We start from the raw sequence: 20437 nt of genomic DNA, 5'->3' as shown, positions 1-20437 counted from the left end.
GTCGGTACAGAATGTTGTTTATTCATTTCCAGTTCTGTTCATTAGACAGACTTCATGCCATTCCCAACCATTTTGTTTACTAGCACTCTGAAAAAGACTTCAAATCGAGTCACCATACATGTTCAAACTTAAACTTGTTTTTTTCTGTGTGAGGAATGCCTTTCAGTGAGCACAAACAGGCTCATGAAAGAAAGTAAAACTGTCACTAAAACAATTTCTAAAAGAACAAAAAAAAAAAAAAAAAAAAAAAAAAAAACGGACTGCTAAAGAAATGGAATGTCTTTCACATATTTGGACAATGGTCAACAATAAAAGTTCACAAAAGAACAAAATGCTCAGTTGGTGAGTGCATGTCTGAGGTGGCTGCATCTTTTCCTAGCACACAACAATGACAAAAAGTCTTACTAAAAAATGTGTTATAAACATTATTTAAAAAAAAAAAAAAAAAGTAAAAACCTGAATTGAACAAAGTTTGTAATGGCCAACATTCTGTATTTGTATGGCAGATTTCCTTTGACCCAATTCATTTATGTTCCGACTAAATAATCTGATAGAAAGTCCTATTTATTAAAAAAGGAAGATCCTGTATCTTTTGAATGTGCCATCTTATTCCTAAAGGATTGGACTGACTTGAATTTCTTTTTAAAAACACTTCTAATGTGTAGGTTCCTATAGTTTGGCTCCCTCTTTAGCCTGTGTAGGGGAACTGCAGCAGGACGCCTTGTCCAGGTCCTAGGGTGACTTGGTCCAGGCTTACGGTGGAGTCAACCTCCAGCTGCTCTGGGTCAGTCGACAGCTTCACTGTGGCTTTCTCTGGCAACTCCACTCCTTCTGCAGGAACAAGGATCGTGGTGTTAAAAACGACCGATTACTGTTAATAAAACGTTATTGGGGTAGGACACGTTACACCTTAACTCAGCGGTTCTCAAACTTTTCGTTCAGTAACGTACCCCCTTTGAAATATTGTTTTAATGCAAGTTCCCCCTGACCAGAACAAAATATTTTTGGTAGTAAAATAACCTAGTTATATAAAAGAGGCACAATATAGCGCTGCACCATGACTGTCTGATTAACTGAGCAAGAATATTATAACTGAAAAACACCTAAAAAGCTAAATTTCAAATATTAAGAGTCACTAGATGAATTCATTACTATACACAGTGTATAATTATTTTAAGAATCACGCTTCAAAAGACTTCTGAAACTAAAATTTGAAAGAAATCTCATGTCCCCCTTGCAGTACTCCATAGGACCCCTAGGGGTACGCGTACCCCCATTTGAGAAACCCTGCCTTAACTAGATCTTTCGGTTGAAAACTTGCCTGTAGGTGCCAGTTTGAGTGAGAGCGTCTCAGCTGCTGCTCCCCAGTTGACGGCCGTTATGTATCTATCGCTCTGGTCCCACAGACGGAGGAAAGAGAGCGAGGAGGCGGAGGAGAAGAGAGGGTAGTAGTCGCCGTAGAGGAGAGAGCGCTCTTTGACTCGCTGGTCGCTGAGGGATTTGAACCACTTCTTTACAGCAACGCGCTCCTTCCGCTCAGCCTGGAAAAACGTGAGAATTGAAGAAAAATGGTAAATATTTTTTAACCATGTCCTCACTACTTTGCTCAAAGACTCCATTCTTTTATATTCCCCCCCCCCCGTTTCCTTTTTTAACACCGACGCTCACTGTGAAAACACTCTTACCTCGGCCGTGTCATTAGCAGAACCTTCAGCAGGCTCGTTCTCTATGTCCCAAACCATCTTAGGAGATGCTGTACCCTGATAAGGAAATAAAAAATAAAAGGTTTACACTCAAACTGCGGTAAGCTCATAGAAACATTTGAACAGCTTCTCCGCTTTATTAGCTTACGACTGCCTGAAGGCCGATCTCATCTCCGTAGGTAAAGACTGGGGTTCCAGGCATGGTGAACAGCAGGAGCTGGTAAAGGCGGATCAGGCCCGGAGTCGTTGCTAGCTTCGACAGCTGGTCCTTTTGGGCTGCACCGAGACCCCAGGCCACATTTCTCTGCTGAGAGTGAAGGGTGTCCATGGCCTGGATGCGCGCCACACCTGTACATAATTAGATAAAATGATCTCATGCAATGCACCATTTTTTTGTTGTTGCACCAACTACCTGGTTTTCACACAATAAATGGACACACTGTAAGCTCCTGATTTAAAACACTGAGAAAGTGGAGATTAAATACACAGAATAAGGAGAGATGACGTAAAGATGAACATTAATGGATGCATTCTGTCCAAAATATTAAGATAGTGTTTGGAATAATTATAGAAACCAGCCCAAAAGTGAAAAAGAGAAATACTTGATACACATGCAAGTATGGTGAGACAACCGGGACACTCCAGCCTTACCTCCACTGCGGCTGCTGAGCAGGTCAGACAGGACCAGATCTACACCTGTGGTATTGGCGAGCTGAGACACCTCTGCAGCCGAAATACCTTCAACCACACCCATCAGCAACCTGAGACAGAGAGAATGGGGTAAGATGACACTGCTGACACTGGTTTCACTTAGTTGAAAATGTTAAGTTACGGTGAAACTTGTTTTAAGAATAGTATACAATTCTATTTATTTTTTTTATTTGATTGTGCCATTCCTCAAACCGTCCACAAGGTGTCGCGTCACCACAAGTGTGTGTAAAGAGCAACTGGCCCGGAGGCCTTTCTTGTTGATCTATGGACCCCACCCACAGTCCCCTGCAGCACTGGAATGCTTTTCATCTCCACCTTCCCTCAGGAAACATATTCATGCTCCGAAAAAATTACTTTCCTAAGATAGAACTGATTTTTTTTTTTTTTTTTTTTTTTGCCAAACTGAGCTTCTGGTAATATTCAAACCAATTGTTCTTACCAGTGTAGTCTCCAAATTGCTTTCCCTATCTGCAGCAAATAGATTTCATTCAGAAATCTTGCAAATTAAACACTCGTGTGTTCCTGCACAGATTGTCTGCTTATGCAGAACCAAAGAGTCAGAAAATGGCAGCCGTAGTTACTTTTTATTGGTGCGGTTGCCATGGACGGCAGCCTGCAGCATTGACCAATCAACAGAGCTGGTGGCTACAGTGAGAGCAGGTAGCTTGATGCCATCGACATCCAAATTCAGCCAGTACTCTGCTGCAACCTGAAAGAGAACAAGAGCACTTTAGAAAAACAACACAGGCAAGAACAGTTCAATGACATGGATTCTTTTCAGCAAGGAAATAACAACTTAGGAAATAAAAAGGATTACAGAAGAGTGTTTGTGTGTCCTACCTTGACTTTCTCTAACACATCATCCACATCCACATCCCCAGTCCTGAACCAGGGAACGGCTCCCAGGTAGTTTGGAGTCAGGTCAAGCACCACAGAAATGCCTAAGAAGAAAAGTAAACAAAAACAGTTAGTGAGCCCAACATTAGGGGTTCATACAAATGCTGGTGTAAACTTTTAGACCCTAACTTATTTGTTTTATGATGACCTACCCTTCTTGTGGGCTTTTTCCATCACAGCCACAAAGGCTTTCTCATTTCCCCGGGTCGGGTTGAAATCTTTAAGATTCAGGGTGTCCGGTTGGTCGGCCTGGACGTTGTGAAGCGGGCCGAGAACCAGGCCTTTCACCTTCAACTTGTTGATTTCGTCCAACTTTGCCTCAACACCTGCAGACAGACAGAAGGGACAGGAATGGAGAATGAAATGCTGTGTCAGTGTGAATTTCACATGGGGAAAAGACAACTTGGAGTTGATGTGTGAAAAGGTAGCAGGGTCAGAGGGGTAGGAAGAGAGGGCAAAAGGGCTAGAGAGACATTTTGATGGTTTAGGAGACAGCGAAGTAAAAAACAATGCTGCGCTTTTGGCATGGTATTGAATGCAGGAGCATGTGAATGACCCCCTACTGGCAATGTGAAGTCTGAGCACAAGGAGGTCCTTTATGTGAAAACAGCACCAAGTCACGTGCTGTTGTTGGAATTCTGCCCAAGGCCTGTTGAAAACCCCAGTGCTCCATAGTAATTCACTTTAAGAACAGCAGTACAACCTGTCCTTCCTGTCTGCCTCTTTAAAAAAACATGTATAGTTGAAATCCAAGTAGGAAAATGAAGGCTTATAATTGTGTCGGCTATGTTAAGCGGCATTTTGGGGAGAATAAATAAAAGCCTGAAAGAAAATTACTTAATCACTTTTGAGATCTAAAATGAAGCCTGAAATACGTTTGCACACCACTCAAAAAATGTACGGGGTTGCTTAACCTCGACCTTAAATCTGAGAAGTAGAGATATGAAAGACATGACTCGTAGGCTTTTTGTGTCCTTTAGACTTTGAGTCACTCGTTGTCAGCAGCTTTGTCATCTGACCAGCTGAAATAGGCCACGCAGAACTAAAGAAACCCAAGACTATGTCACAAGATGTGAATACGTGGGTTACCAAGGCCAGACCACTTTGTAAAAGATAATCTCAAATCCTTATTTTGGGAGTGAGGAGGCACCATAAGCACACACGAAAAGAACACGCAAAGAAAGAAATGTAACATAAATTGTCTGAAATGCACGCTGAAAATACATATTCACTAAAAAAGGTACTCCACCTTCCAGTCCCTCAGAGAAAGCATCCAGGTCAGAGATTTGGTACAGAGATCCTTCGTTCCACCAGTTCATCTCAGGGATGGGTTTACAGCGAGGGGCCTGGACTATGATCACTATGGCTCCAGCCAGCATGCCTACCCAGCCCAGCCAAAACAGGACAAGAAGCACCCAACGGGTTCGCACCCATCTAAACACAGAGGATGGAAATAGGAAAATAAGATGTTATGACCACTGATTGTATGCCACACACCAATACAAGACCTGTATTTATTTTTTTAAAAGGTTGTTATAGCGACTCTTGTCCATGGCTCTTACCCTGGAGTGCCAGCAACCCTCATCAGCTCCTCTTTGGACAGACCGGTGAATGTCACCTCGTCCTCCGGAACCTTTAGCTTGACGCTGCCATTTTTCTCTCCGCCTGCAGTCTGGCCATCGCCCGTCATGGGCTCCTTCTCAGGGTCCAGCACATTGAGCTCCACTTCCTTCATGTCGATCTCCGTGTCCTTATTCATGGTGAAGAATCGAATTTCTTTTAGATCTGGAAGTACGGGTTGGAAACACAAGGAGAGAAAGAAATAATGGATTGTTAACGTTAAGTTAATTTAGCTTGTCTCTTCTTAAGGGCAGTCTTGTTTCACCGAAAAAACCAAAATACTAGCTATGTGACCAAATAGGCTACATAAAACAATAAATGATGAAAAGAGAACAAAGTCACTTAAAGTGTTGGGTCTATTACAAGCAGTACAGTTAAGGCAAAAATTAACTAAAGTTAGCTAGCCGAATCCAAAAGCTTAAATTAATATGGGGGTGACGCTAACGTTAATTAACACTAGCATGTTAGCTAACGTCGTTAACAGCTTCTAAACCCGCTGGAAATTAACGTTAACTAACTAGCTAGCTAGCTACTTAGCTACATTGCACTTTGTATTAGAGCATTTGTTGCTCATACAAAAATTAAAATGGGCAGACAACTCTTGAAAAAAAAAAAAAAGTTAGTTACGAGTTGTGTGTGTTCAACAGTTGAGTGATGTTACACGATGCATTCGGCTAACGTTACAATCAGCGGCATCAACGGAAACAACAATGTAGCTAACCTTCACAATAAAACGGGATTGTTGCATTTATCAAAGAAGTGCAACGAATAATAATAATGGATGTATTATATTAGCATTCACTTCTGTGTTCACATACTTCCATATGGGCTTGTAATAAAAAAAAAAAAGCAGGAAATAAAAGGATATTGTTGCAAAATGCATCCTTATGTAGCTATAACTTCTGAAATGTCTCGTTTTTTTCCCCCGACATATAAAATAATGATGTAGCTAATATCTGTACTCTACCGGAAGTCTGTTAGTTTGCCGGTTTGCTCTATTTCTTAACGTTTCAATATTCGTTTGACAAAAACTCTTCAACTGAAATATTTGCCCAACTTCTTTAAAGTCAGGTGAAATTGACCTAACCCAATCATCAACAGGCCCCCAACAATGTTTATCCCGTGTAATTTGTCTTCTATAAAGATGATGAAATCAAGCCCATTTGCTACGTCATCTGCTGGTACACGAGGCTGTTGACAGAATTGTACTTTACTTCCCAGTGATGATGAATCTATAAAGCAGTTCAATTCGGAGTTACACATTATTGCGCTTGTTCTGTGGCTCAACTCGAATAAACAGATTCCACATTACCTGTTAAAAAGCAACGTATACCGTCCGGGTTTGTTTTCACCCCCTTCCCAGTCGTTAATCCGGTGGCCTCTTCTAATCTTGTTACAGGGAGGCTTCGGTCTGTATTTGTAGTTGCCCTGGTTTCTCCGCCTACTAAAGGGACGACCTGATACTCTCTCTCTCTCTCTCTCTCTCTCTCTATTTATCTCTCTTCTCAGAAACAAATATTAGCTACTACACCCCATCCTCCAAACCAACAATCATTTTAATACCTACTCTATTCTATAAACCCACTTATGTCTGTGTCTGTCTTTTACACAGTTTCAGCATTTGCCCCAGTTTGTACAAAAGACAATGAAATGCAGATACTTTTGTGTGTTTTGTGTTTTTATTTCAGACTGGTGTACAATTGTTGCCTGTCACTCAGAATATAAATAGGGGCTAATGGATATGACATTGGGGTGAAAGACAGTTGCCCTCACAAGTTTTAGTTCTGTTTGGTCTTGCAAGCTTTTCCTAAAGATTATATAATCAGTTAGATAAGCCATGCTGATGACCAGCTGATACTGATTGATTGCATAGTCGCCTATCTAGGTTGATGGTGAGGCCTTTATTCTCTTTTGATAAATGGAGATTGCCATTCTGTTCTTTAATCTAATTTAACCCCCGCCTCATACCCGTTTTCTTCCTTTTGTTTTACCATACAGCCTTCATTTGCACCATTTTTGTCTTCCAATAGCAAGTGACCAGTAATCTATTCAGTCTGATATGATCATTATCTCACTATAGTGCTCACAAATGCATCAAAGTAAAGTAAAAAAATCCCTTCTGGGATGAATTGGACTTGCATTACTTTCCGATTTTCTTGAAGGAGCAGAGCAACAATGCTGCTGTAGTAAGCAAATTATTAGAAAAATTACTTATATTACAGTTTTTTTCAAGTATAGGATTCCATTTGTGCTAAACCAGGTCCAGAGAGACCATCTCCCTAATTACCATAACGTACAATAAAACCTTCTTTATATATAGCTCGTTGTGTCAGGTTGTTGTTGACATTGCTGCCGGTTCATTTAGTCACGTTGCCGTTCCGTCCGTGTTTGTGCTCTGAGTCCTTCCCCAGCTGTTGCTGACCTTCGTAGAGTTTCAGTAGTAGCAGACATCTAAGAAAAGCATCCAACAAATGAAATGTACATACAGTACTGTGGGATGTTTCAGGCCATATTTGTACAGGTCAGTCACAGTACAGCATGCACTGCAGCTGATCTTTTAATGTGTTGTAATTATTACAATGAAGAGTAGGAGAAGGAGGATATGGTTGCTGTTGCTGTTGCTGTTGCTGTTGCTGTTGCTGTTGTTGTTGTTGTTGTTGTTTATCTCAGTTAGGGACAGTATGCAACCTGAGATAACTTCAGGAACATGCTCCACCACTTTGCTCTGCTGTAACTGTATACCTTTGCCCGTGTGTGCTTGTTTTGTCCACTATCTGTCCTAATTGCCCTGAAGTTTTTTTTTTTATGAATTTGTCTTTTTTTGACAAAAACTTTAAATCAAATCAAAATACACAGAATGGCACATTTTCATTCACTTTTTTCCTTCTTATTCAGAGCAATTTCTCAATTTTTGTAGAAAAATATAACTCGTGGGATAATAACAACGCATTTGCTATTATTTTATGTGAGTGGTTCTCAAATTGTGGTCTGTGGACAGTTAGTTACAGATAGTAGCTTCTGCAAAAAAAAAAGGATATTCTAACGAGTATTAGTTTTACCAGAAATATTGCTACTGAGAGAATGTGTGTAGTGCAGAAAGGTCAGTATAAACACATTCTCAATAACACTTTTCTAAATACCTTTCTATATTTGGGCCTGGGATAACATTTTATTCAATGGGCATTTATGGGCTGCTGCTGTGTGTCTATTTGTGGATCTGTGACATCATAATCTGTCATAAACATCATTGCCAGCTTTTGGAAAGTGTATCAAAACCTAGAACACTTTATGTGATGACCATTTAAATTTAGCCTTAAACAACACGTGTTTGGAAGTTGTATTGTAGAGATGGTACTATCTCCCTCCTCTAGACAAACTCAAACACACACACCATCTGTTTCTGTTTTTAGCTCAGCCTGTGGAGCATGTTTATGTTTGGCAGAGTCAGGTTGTAACAGAGCTGTTGACTGCTGGCTGATGTGAACACGTGCTGTTGATCCAGGAAAATGAGTGGTGGACAGACATGAGGAAAAGAAGTAAAGGGAAAGTCTTTGTTTCTTATTCATCATCCCTCCTCTTTTTTTTTCCAATTTGTCTGCTGTCATAGACTAAAGACAACACTGTTTGGAGAGACATCAGGGAAAAAGAGGAAAGAGGAAGAGACAGAGGAGTGGCCGACTCAGGAAATAAGAGTAAGGAAGAGGAGACACGTGAGACAGACAGAGAGGAGGGGGCAGGCACGTGAAAACGTGTTTACGAGCTGAGGTTGTAGTAAAACTCAGAACGGAACATGATCGCAATTATTAAAGGAAAGAACACTGAGCTTTAGCAAGACTTCTACCCACATGTTGTCTGAGTCAAGTTGATCGACACATCTCTAACAACCAGAACTAACAGGATAACAGAGCAGCATTTCAAACTTTCTGTGACCGTGTATTAATTCAGACGTTTTACAAATTGGCGACTATGTCAACCACTAACAATGGAGATAAGTTCTTGGAGGACACCAATGAAATAATTCACTCCAAGACTGTTCTGTTGTCTAGCCTGTGTGCTTTCTTTGTGCATTTGGCAGTAGAGCAGGGCGCGGTATCGCTAAATCCATCAGCAAGCATGCACACAGTCACACACATAGAACGAAGAGAGAGAGAAAGAGGGAGGAAAAAGGAGAGCAAAGTTGATGGATAGTTTTGTAGGCAGGAGGGAGAACAGGCAGTGATTACTGTCCATTGGAGTACACTGGTGGTTCAGAAAGACATACACGCTTACTGCAGATATCAGTTAAGTTATTTCAACAGCAAGTGTTATATGGTCATACACAAGTAGTAAACTTCTTTTTATTAACAGTTGGATACACAGCTGATTCTGTCACTTACATTTTGCCAAATTCTTACAGCATATTCAAGGTTATTCCACTTAACACAAAAACGTGTCTTAACACACAGTTTTGAGTGTAGTAGACCTATTAGATTGGTAACTGAGACAAATACAGCACAGTTTTGGGGCTTAACATAATCACAAATATGGGTAATAAATCACTTTTTTCATCCTAAAATCAGTAAGTGTAACTTTTAGCGGTGCCTGCATGTTCCTGTATTCTTCTGTAACAAAGTCTGCCGGGCTGGAGGGACACACACACACACACACACACACACACACACACACATGAATACACACACAGGGCCTCACTATAAATCCCCGTCTGATCCCTCTGAGAGAGTTTATTTTGCAAGACAGCGTGAGTTTGGAAAAAACAAAAAAAGCACAGCAGAGCAGACCTGGACTGGTTTTAACCAGTTTGGTTGGGGTCTTGTGCTTTCATCCCATTGTCTCAGGCTCACTGCAATGTGCATTCCTATAGTTCAAGAGAAATCCATAGATCACTACTATATCGCATTGATATTTAGTGATTAATTTACAGAGAAAGTTGCGAGGGAAGCATTTTATGAGGTCATGCAACACAAATGTTCAATCATATTGGGTGTACTTAGAGACTTTGCCATATTGTGTAATTTTATTGCTTTATGTTCTGCTCCACTGATATCATTGTAGGTCTACATTAAACCACTGGGTATAACACGCACATACACACACACACACACGCTATGCCTTGCTTGTACATTTTAAATAACTGTTCCACCTCTAATCTCTTTCCTTTTCTGTTTGTCTGAAATACATTCCCTCCTGTTCTTTCTTTGTTCCCTATGTGTGGCCTAGTTTTCTCTCGCAGACAAAGGGGAGACTGTTGAATGTGGAAAGCCTGCCTCTCTCTCTAAGTCTTTAATGGCATAAATGGAGAGCTAATATGGACAGAGCAGACACTAATGAGTTCATCACATGAGTACGTTCACATCAGAAATACATGAAAAATATATAAAAGAATAAATCACATTGAGTATGGCACTATATGTGGTACAAACTGCATATTAAAAAAAGACATAATGTCCAGTACTGCTGGTACGATATGGTATATATAGGCAATACACAATATACAATAGGTTAAGTCAAAGTCAATGTCATCCTTGGGTTGCAGCCCCCTCTCTCTCTCTCTCTCTCTCTCTCTCTCTCTCTCTCTCTCTCTCTCCCTTTCACTCTCTGAACCTTGTTCCCCCTACCACCAACTCTTTCTGTCAGCAGGAAACAGAGGGAGCCCATTATGTAAGAATGCGCCTCTCTGTGAGAGGAATGCTAAATGGCTCAGTTCACAGATGTAATGCTCTTTGTCTCCCCTCCTCCTCCACCAAGCAGAGTGGCGCAGCGGAAGCGTGCTGGGCCCATAACCCAGAGGTCGATGGATCGAAACCATCCTCTGCTATTTTGCACATAATATCCTGTTGTACAAATGTCTAACCTGACTGTATGTACCTATATGCCAAAAGCCATATATGCTCACAAAGACATCCATATACCTTCTGTGTGTGAAAATATAGAAGGTTGTCATAAATACCAGCAGTGGAAGAAGTATTCAGGTATTTTACTACAGTGTAGAAATACTCTGTTACAAGTAAAAGACCTGCATTCAAAAGTATTAGAATCAAAATATACTTAGGAAAGTAAAAGTAGGTATTATGCTGAATGTCCCATTTAAGAATAATGTACATTATATTATTGTAGTACAACCATTGATGCATTAATGTGTACATCACTTTAATGTTGCTGGTTGTAAAGGTGGAGATAAGTTTAATAACTTTAGCCTACATACAACTGGGTAGCTTGTGAATTTGATTTTGTGATCTCCTAAAGTGTCATGTTATCCTTTGATATTACACTGCTTGAGTAGAAGTACTTCCAGCATAAATGCACATTAAAGCTGTAGCCTGAACACAACCTGTTTGACTTCTGTTTACTGAGCGTGTTAGTTTTTCGTCAGTGAAGCCAACCTATAGTGGTCAAGCAGGTTATCTCGTTACCTCATTTGTGTCTGCAGCACATTTCACCTTCAATTTAGCAGGCAATTACGGGGAAAGAAAGCAGCACTGACCTTTGGCCAACAGCCTGTGGGATATATACAGTCTATAGATATAATCTCACACTCTATCTCTATCTCTTGTTCAAGGCCTTGAGGAGGTTTTACAGACTACATAATATAAAACACTTACACAAGGGTCTGCTGAAAAGTTTCATCATTTCAGTTCACTTATGTGTCTGTGAATTAAAGTAAAAAGTAAATAGTGTAAGGCCCTCTGACCTACAAATCATTACATCATAGAGAAGAGCTGGGAAATAAATAAAAGCTTGGGAAAGGATTGTTGCACAATATGAATGCACAGCTGGAACTTCCTCAGCGCAGTGATGTCTGATGTTGCTCTCTTTGTTGCATTGTCTCAAAAAGGGTAAGGCCTAGACCTTTACGTGCTTATCTTATTTTAGCGTCTTTGACACAGAGACACAGACAATATGAATACAGATTTACATTAGTTATATCAGAAAGGAATCATCAAACAAGTCATTTTTATTTACTGTAAAGTCAATTTTCCAATTAAGTACACTTCAATGGGTAAATTACATGAACCTTTAGCGCCCCCTGGAGTATTCCAATGGTCTCTACACTGATTTGAAATAAAAGGTGCAAAGAAAATACTGATGATGATCACACATCTCATGATACATTTGACCTATATTATGACTTTGACTTCCATTTTAATCAACCATCGTTATATCAGTTGATTTTTAGCTAAATGCATGCTTTTACATACCTTCCCTGTAGTGAAACACTATTTTAACTAAAACGTTCTCACACCTCAACAGTATATGTACCAACTTCTAATGTGTCAAGCCCTGATCTATTGTCTTGATTTATCAATGTTAGAGCATTATATAATATGGTCTGAATATGTCAAAATATAATTACATTGTTTGCAAAGAGATCACCCTAATTCCAACAGCATTTCAACTGCATAAGCACACAGACTGTACTGCAACTTACAACAGAACAGAATTTTTTTTGCACGCCTTATGTTATTTTGAATATGTCAGTTTTGGTGAAATATTCCAGAAGGGGAAAAGATACAAAATAAACTGAAAGCCAAATTTAAATGTAATTAGTGCTTTGCCATCAAAATTATTACAAGTAGGCCAATTATGTTAAAAAATATACTTTTCTTTACAACATTAGACAATAAAGAAAATATAAAATGCAAATATTTAACCACTGCTACTGATGTTTGACTCATGTTTAAGGTCTCGTAATAAGTGCTTGACATAATTTGTTTTGCTTTATATTCAGTGACTTCACCTATTTAATGGGGACAACAGGTAAACATAAAATGAACATGATTATATATTTGTTATGTCCTGTATGCATTTCAAACGCATCCGTGTTCTTTGGGATCAGTTTGACCCCAGACTGTTGGAGCTGGGTTAGAGTATAGGGTATAGGGTTTGGGTTATACATGTATAAAACATAAGAAATATGACATTTCTACACACATTTGTGTAGGTTGTTTTGGCTGACAATGAGGTCCCTATCACATGCAATGTTAAAGTCTTTATAGGGCCCTAATTTGCCCCACAACCATACCTGTAGTAGTGCGAGAACTCCTGATATGTAGGGGAACTTTGGTGAAGGTGAAGCTGAAACTGGAAGGGTGATGTTTTCCAGCCACCATGTCTCTGAAGACCTTCCATTTTTTCTCCATGGTTTTCTTCTGTGTCCTATGCGACAAACTCGCAGCTTTACAGAATTTATAGGGCAAGTAGGTCTCTTTACAAGCCAGGCACCCCCATGTGACTGAGGATACATACCAAAACAAACCGGACAAATACAAAATATGGGCTTCATGCACCGTCCAGCTATTCTTGGAGTATGCAGGTGTACACTGGGAAAGCACCTGAAGAGAATCAGGGCATGAGGGTGGTACTATGGAAGATGGACTGAATGGTCATACAATTACGTGTGATATTTTTTTTCACACTGGACGCCCTGCATGTGGCACTGCGGAAAAGGGGGTTATGTTTTATCTTGAGGGATATTTAGGTACTCAACAAAGAGACCTAAAACACTCTTTTGACATTACACATAGAATTGGGTGATCTTTTTAATTACAATCATTTTCTGGAGGTTTAAATTGTTGGGGTCACATTGACACCAAAAATAAAAGATGTTAGTAAATTTCTCTCTATATCTACAACTACATCTTTCATTTGGCGTCGAACTTGAAGCCTCTGCACAACGTAATCACGCATTCGCTGACGTCACCAACCAGGAAGTGAGCGGAGAGGAGGGAACAGCCGGGAACAGCAGAATCACAACAGAGCTACTGCAGCTTTGACAGCTCTGTTTTGTGTCGCTGAAACACGCTGTTTTTCTGTTGTTGCCGGTAACGGACATGTCTCGAAAACCCAAAGATGAATACTACCGTTTTTTCACCGTTACAGACCCACGCACACACGAGAAGGGACACACCGAATACAAAGTGTCAGCAAGGGTAGGTTTAACACTCTTTATCTCTCTTTTGCTACAATACCAGCAACGTAAACCCACATTGTTACTCTACCCAATGACTTTCTGTTAAGCTAATTTTACTTGTGGTTTGCCTTTATGTTTTGTTATTTCACTTAAGTACGTAACACACACGTTATTGTACCATTGTTAGTCTTTGGTCAGTTAACGTTACATCAATCAGAAGTAACTGACTTTGTATTGTTATTCGTTTCTAACACAATGAAGTCACATAGTCATTAAAAAACAAAGGCTCTTTCACTCAAGTGAAACAACGCGAACTTGTGATTCAGTTCATGAGAACCCCCATGACCGCCCCAAAACCCCGTGGTCTAAGCAGGCATGCATACACAATCTGATTGGATCACATCTTCACAGATTCAAGCCTTCATCACGCTCCCTTATATTCATACACAAACAATACTTACACATAACAACTGTACTGATCCAAAATGTTGCCTGGGTTTCAACCACACTGCCCTTTGAGATGTCCAAAGGTGCCAGAAAAACTGGTCCGCAACTTAATGTTAAACATGTTGTTCATGTAACAATCCGTCCTCTCTCCTCTGTGGTTTGTAGTTTGTGTCCAAGCGTCATCCAGAAGATGTGAAAGAGGTGGTCGTGTGGAGGAGGTTCTCCGAGCTGAAGAAGCTCCATGGGGAGTTGGCCTACACTCACAGGAACCTGTTCAGAAGACAGGAGGAGTTTCCATCTTTTCCCCGCGCACAAGTCTTTGGTATGACGGGCAAAGATTGTGATACGCTGTAGATGGATACACTCAAATCCAGCATGCTTACCAGGTTTTAATGATAAGGTTTTTTTTTTTTTCTTGTCCGGCCGGGCAATTAAAAAAAAAAATTCTATTTGCCCTTAAGTCAATTTTTATTTGCCTGTATACAAAAAAAATCCAAGAAAAAACGTTTGAAAACAAAACCCATCAAAATAAACGTAAAAAGAATGTCAAACTTTACATACTACTTACTTATTACAACTTTACAAAATACGTTAAAAAGAAAAGCATAAAAACTTAAACATTTTTAACAAAAATGTTGGAAAAAAAGTCAAACTTTGATAGCATCAGTACATTTTTTTTTGAAAAAAACATCAAAAGCATTAAGCGCCAAGGCAATTCTTGGTTGGCCAACGGCACATCCAAATCAAATGATTATGATACGATGGGTTGTTATATTTACTTGCCCGAAGTGGCGTTTAACTTGCCCCGGCCATCGTGCATCCCTTATTGTCTAATCCTGCTTACTAAGTGCTAAGATCACTGACTAACTGAGTTGTTTGGTGTTCTGCAGGGGCTAGATAAATAACATAAATAACTCCTAATAGGCTACACTGCAGAGGTTTTTACACTGTCAGAGATGGTAATTCAATTCAACTAGGCAGTGGTTTGTAGCCTTTCTATACATTGAGCCTGTTGAATGTCTTTCAGTCATCTCTGGCGAGGATACTTGTTCCAGTTTTGCCTGTTATTGGCATATAGTTGTGACTCTTGTGACACTTCCCCTCAGCCTATTACATTATTATTATACATTATTACTTATATTTCTGCTGTTTGTTTCTGTTATTTTTTTTCCATGCAACGTAATGTCCTAGCATCCTAATCCACATTTCCATTATTATATTGTCTGTCTCTGTTTCAGGAAGGTTTGATGAGGCCGTGATTGAAGAGAGGAGGAATGCTGCAGAGGTCATGCTTCTATTTACTACCAGCATACCTGCACTCTACAATAGCCCACAGCTAAAGGACTTTTTCAGAGTAAGACCCACACTTACACAGAAAGTTAAACAGATATGAAATAGCCACGCACATCTGCACACAGGAAAAGATGTGGCAGACCAGGAGTCGTGTTGTAATGGACTCCTTTTTATTTTCCTTCTATTGTCCTGCCTCTCACCTTTCTGTTCCAAATGCCCTACCTATCCTCCTTATTTTCTCTCTCTTTGCTCTCCTTCTACCCCACACCACCTCCTTCCATCCTACCCCTTTCTCTCTCCCTACATTTACCCTGATGTCCTCTCTTTCTACCTCTCCTTTCTCAGGGTGGTGAAGTGACAAGGCCTCTGGATGCCACCACTCTGTCCTCTGCTGGGCCCCTGCCCCCACCTCTCATCCCCCTTCCCAAGCGCAGGGCGTCAGACTGTGAACCCGCAGAGGAGGAGGAGGGAAGGGAGGCTCCCACCTTACCCCAAGACCTGGGCATCAACCTGGGCTTAGAAGAGGGAGAACCGGAGGTGGCGGCTGAGGCTTACAGCGAGATGGGAGGCTCTCCGAGAGAAGAACAAGAACAAGAGGAGCTTAGCGATACAGAGCTGGATGACAGAGGTACAAAACATCTGCCATACATTTACACTGGCGTGTACTTTTCTTTCCTTTATTAATCTTGTTTTCCCCCTCCAGTTCCGTCTCCTGACCCTTGCCCAGCCAGAAACCACCAATCACAAGAGTCCCAGGAAGAATTTGATTCACTGTTTGACTCTGTGGCAGAAGAGCAAGTTCCACCCTCCAAAGAGGAAGGTCCACCTCCTCTGACTGATAATGACTTGGCTGTCTTTGATCCCTGCTATAAACAAGGTGAAAATAAATGTCAATGGATGCACATGAAACAATACCAATGCCCTAAGCCTTCTCAAATCTGTCTTAATCTAATTACAGCCTGGTTTTCCAGTCTTTTGTGTTTTTTTTCTCAAAATTTGTCTCTTGTGCCGATTCTATTATTTTTACTCCTGATTTCTTATAGGCTGAGTGGCTTTGAGAAGTTATGTTGAGCTGACACTTGAACATCATAATCCCAGGCTGTGGACCAAACACACAAACACATAATTTGCTCCGAACTGATATCCTTTACTTGAGCTTGGTTAATAATTGAGTTATGTTTAACAAATGAATGAAAAAGCTCTGTGGTATAAATATTATTGCAGGCATAAAAACATGCTTGTCTCCCTTTCATATCTAGCTGTGGCAGAGTATAGCTGACCCACCCTCCCCCAAATAAGCTAGTGCATCAGCACAAATTACATTGTGCATTTAACTATAATGCCTTGTTTACCAGCAGAACATGTGTGGCATGTCAGTGTCGGTCCAAAATCAAAAATAAATCTGTTTAGTATTTACTGTCCATTATCAAAGGTTATGTGTAGCTTGGTATGTGGTAGCGTGGCCGAGCGGTCTAAGGCGCTGGATTAAGGCTCCAGTCTCTTCGGGGGCGTGGGTTCGAATCCCACCGCTGCCAAAGGAATATTTTCAGCTCAGTGTTCTTTCTGTGGCGCCATCTTAAAATGTAGACATTGGATTTATTCAGGTTATGTTAATGGATTTAAGTCATTTCTGACTTGTGATTTGTGTTTAAAGACTCATGTCTTGCAGGTCATGGTATATCCAGCTGCCAGTGAGCTTTTCCTATCTATGTAAGACAGAGAAGTAAGGAAATGTGTCAAGCAATCTGACGTTTTTCACCTCTAACGGGCTTTCTGAGGAGCTGGATCTTAAACTGTTGAAAGAGTATGTTAAACTCTTATATACACAGCATAGCATGTTCTTTGGGCTCAAGTCATTTCCAAGATCATCTTTTGGTAGTCTGGTTGACACCAGACCCTTCTCAGTTGTAACTGAGAGTGGGTCTTGGAAACGTTCATTGACAGTTCATTTCCAAAGGGGCGTCACCAACGGACGCCGCTCAAATGCCTCTGGGTGCATTGCATAGTCCTTCAACCAATCAGACCAACGATCCAGGTGACGCTGCGCTTCGGTAGCCGTCATGTTGAATGTAAACAAAAAGCTTCTCACCGTAGCTGTGCTATCGTCGTCGCGTAAATCCCGCCTTAACGGTTGTGATTGGTGTAAAGCCCGCCTCAGCGGTTGTGATTGGTGCCTCAATTTTGGGGACATTGGAAATGGGCTTGAATGGGCTCGTCGCCAGACTGACTTGCAAAGCTCATATTTGCCGGAAGTTCGTCTGGGTTTATCCAGGCTAATCTTTTGGTACACAAAGGCAACATTTGAATAAAGAAATTAGCCAATTTTGAAAGAACTATAGAAGATGATACATGCATTTTAATGCAGTAGTTTGGCTGAGTGGTCTAAGGTGCTGAGTTAAGGCTCCGGACTCTTCACGGAGAGTGGATGGAATCCCACTGCTGTCAAGGGAATTCTTCCTGCTGGACATTTAGAAAGAGCAGTTGATTGTGGATTTTGACTTTTTGGTGTATAGTCATGTCTAAGTAGGGCTGCAACTAGCAATTATTGTCATTATCTGCTGATTACTTTCTTGACTAATTAATTATTTATCTAGCTATTATACATCAAACATTGTAAAAGGTGTAGATGATAATTTCCCAGAGCCTAGGTGACTACTTCACAGTGCTTGCCGACCAACCGCCCCCAAATTAAAATATTTCTGTTAAACATTCTATTAGACAAAGAACATTAGCAAATTCTTAAATGTGAGCTGGAACCAGACAATGTTTCCCATTTTTACTTGAAAAAAAATACCATCCAGTGACTTCTTAGAGTCACTCCATACATTTTGGAGTGTTACAAATATGAAATCCAACCTAATCTTACAATTGGCTTGTTGTAATTATTTCTCTGCTAGTAAATAAATAATTTGCTCTTTTTCTCTCTATTCCAGATAAATCCAATTCTTCCAGTGACCACTCACAATTGTTCTCACTGCCACCAGCCAGTCTGATAGGAGGGGACGTGGGTTACTTAAACCAAGCTGCCACTGAGCTAACAGCTGCAATGAAGAGGGAGAAGGAGGGAGAATTTAGCTCTGCCATTCGTGGATACAGGACGGCGGTGGATATACTGATCACTGGAGTACAGGGTGAGAAGACGTATGAAGGGATTGAGGAAGTTGGATTGCTGGGAAAGGCTAAAGCATTCAGTTCAGCAGAAGTCCAATAATGTTTCCAAAATATTAATCAAAGACCCACATGCTAATGAAAAAGGGAAAAGTTAGTGATGAAATGAAACAACACTGCAGCACTTTCTGTGTTGTCTCTTTTTTGTGGTTATTTACAATCTTGCATGTGAGTCCAATTCACCCATTTCAATATAGCATTTTTACTTGAATGCACTCTGTCATAAAGCCATGAGCCAGCTTTGTTGCTATAGTGACAGACCATGGACTCGTTTGCAAAAACTGCAAATTGCATGACAGTGCTCCATGTGCAAATAAGCTAGTGCATCAGCACAAATTACATTGTGCATTTGACTATAATGCCTTGTTTACCAGCAGAACATGTGTGGCATGTCAGTATCGGTCCAAAATCAAAAAAAATCTGTTTAGTATTTACTGTCCATTATCAAAGGTTATGTATCACTTGGTATATGGTAGCGTGGCCGAGCGGTCTAAGGCGCTGGATTAAGGCTCCAGGGTTCGAATCCCACCGCTGCCAAAGGAATATTTTCAGCTCACTGTTCTTTCTGTGTTGTGCAATCTTAAAATGTAGAAATTGGATTTATTCAGATTATGTTAAAGGGTCATTTCTGTCTTGTGATTTGTGTTTAAAGACTCATGTCTTGCAGGTCACGGTATATCTATAAGTCAAAGGCAATTTCCTTTTCCTTTAGATTCTTGAAGATATTTCACCTCTCTTTTGAATAGTTTTGACTCTTTTAAGTAATTCACTTCTTTTTATAAATGACTTCTTTGAGAAATATATTTTAAGGGACACCACTATATTCTATTATACATGCTGAACCAGCTTATAGAGATTTCTCAGTTTGTCAGAAAAAGAGGCATTTGATGCATGCATTAATCAAACAAAAATTAACTTTGGACCTTCTGGTGTGCTGTCTACAACAAAGCCAGTCATACACAGATCTAAATTAGCTAAGTATGTGTGTTATCTGCTGCTGTGCTAACATGTGACAGCCCTCTAATGGGTTATCTAGGGTTACTTTGTACCCTCTCAGTTGTCCCCGAGATCTTTGGCCAATGAAACATTGACCTGTCCTCCCCTATGATTTGTAAAACAGTGACAAGACAGCTGTCAAGAGGTAGCGTGGCCGAGCGGTCTAAGGCGCTGGATTAAGGCTCCAGTCTCTCCGGGGGCGTGGGTTCGAATCCCACCGCTGCCAAAATACCTTTTGAGCTCAGCTGTCCTCTATAGATGGCTTCTTCTTTTTTTAGCACTGCTGTTTAAATTGTTAATAAAGTTAAAGAAAATCTTTTTTAAGAAAGCTTTGACATACCTTATTTTCTTTCTCTACCTTCCGCTCTCTTTTCTCTAAGTCCTCTTTACACTTTCGCAGCAGCAGGATCAGGGACACTAATGCCATTATTGGACAGTAATATTGAAAATAATCATATTTGTCTTCCTGTCTACGTGTCTGTCTGTCTGTCTGTCTGTCTGTCTGTCTGTCCAGGAGACCCGGATCCAATACGCAGGGAGTCTGTGATGAGAAGGACAGCCCAGTATCTGAAGCACACTGAGATGTTGGTTGACAGGCACTCCTCGCCCACACACACTCACACACTGACACACACACACACACATACACAGGACCCTTAGATGCACACTTTTTTTTATATACACTGTTCACACA

The 20437-nt window shown here is 40.5% G+C and overlaps 2 protein-coding genes and 3 non-coding genes across 5 annotated transcripts; 4 read left to right on the top strand and 1 right to left on the bottom strand.

Annotated features, from left to right (window-relative positions):
• slc3a2a (solute carrier family 3 member 2a) lies at positions 1 to 6400 on the bottom strand. Its single transcript, XM_039823145.1, has 11 exons — positions 6244 to 6400; positions 4874 to 5096; positions 4561 to 4745; positions 3464 to 3637; positions 3255 to 3355; positions 2996 to 3123; positions 2355 to 2464; positions 1852 to 2051; positions 1686 to 1760; positions 1322 to 1541; positions 1 to 831 (listed from the first exon to the last, which is right to left on the bottom strand). Exons 2-11 carry the CDS (start codon positions 5068 to 5070, stop codon positions 689 to 691), a joined length of 1533 nt encoding a protein of 510 aa, XP_039679079.1. The 5' UTR covers positions 5071 to 5096; positions 6244 to 6400; the 3' UTR covers positions 1 to 688.
• Positions 6401 to 10674: 4274 nt separating this feature from the next.
• On the top strand, positions 10675 to 10746 carry trnam-cau. The gene has a single exon. It is a non-coding gene; the product is annotated as a tRNA-Met (tRNA).
• A 2878-nt stretch (positions 10747 to 13624) lies between these two features.
• On the top strand, positions 13625 to 20437 carry snx15 (sorting nexin 15). The gene is made up of 7 exons (XM_039822860.1): positions 13625 to 13858; positions 14452 to 14608; positions 15525 to 15640; positions 15925 to 16207; positions 16283 to 16456; positions 18513 to 18710; positions 20258 to 20437. The coding sequence occupies exons 1-7, from the start codon at positions 13760 to 13762 to the stop codon at positions 20401 to 20403; spliced, it is 1173 nt and encodes a 390-aa protein (XP_039678794.1). The 5' UTR covers positions 13625 to 13759; the 3' UTR covers positions 20404 to 20437.
• trnal-aag lies at positions 17033 to 17114 on the top strand. Its single transcript has one exon. It is a non-coding gene; the product is annotated as a tRNA-Leu (tRNA).
• On the top strand, positions 19888 to 19969 carry trnal-aag. The gene has a single exon. It is a non-coding gene; the product is annotated as a tRNA-Leu (tRNA).

Source organism: Perca fluviatilis, chromosome 14, assembly GCF_010015445.1.
Source record: "Perca fluviatilis chromosome 14, GENO_Pfluv_1.0, whole genome shotgun sequence".
Taxonomy (NCBI): domain Eukaryota; kingdom Metazoa; phylum Chordata; class Actinopteri; order Perciformes; family Percidae; genus Perca; species Perca fluviatilis.
The sequence above is the reverse complement of the archived record's forward strand: the minus strand, read 5'-3'. Positions and strand labels throughout refer to the sequence as shown.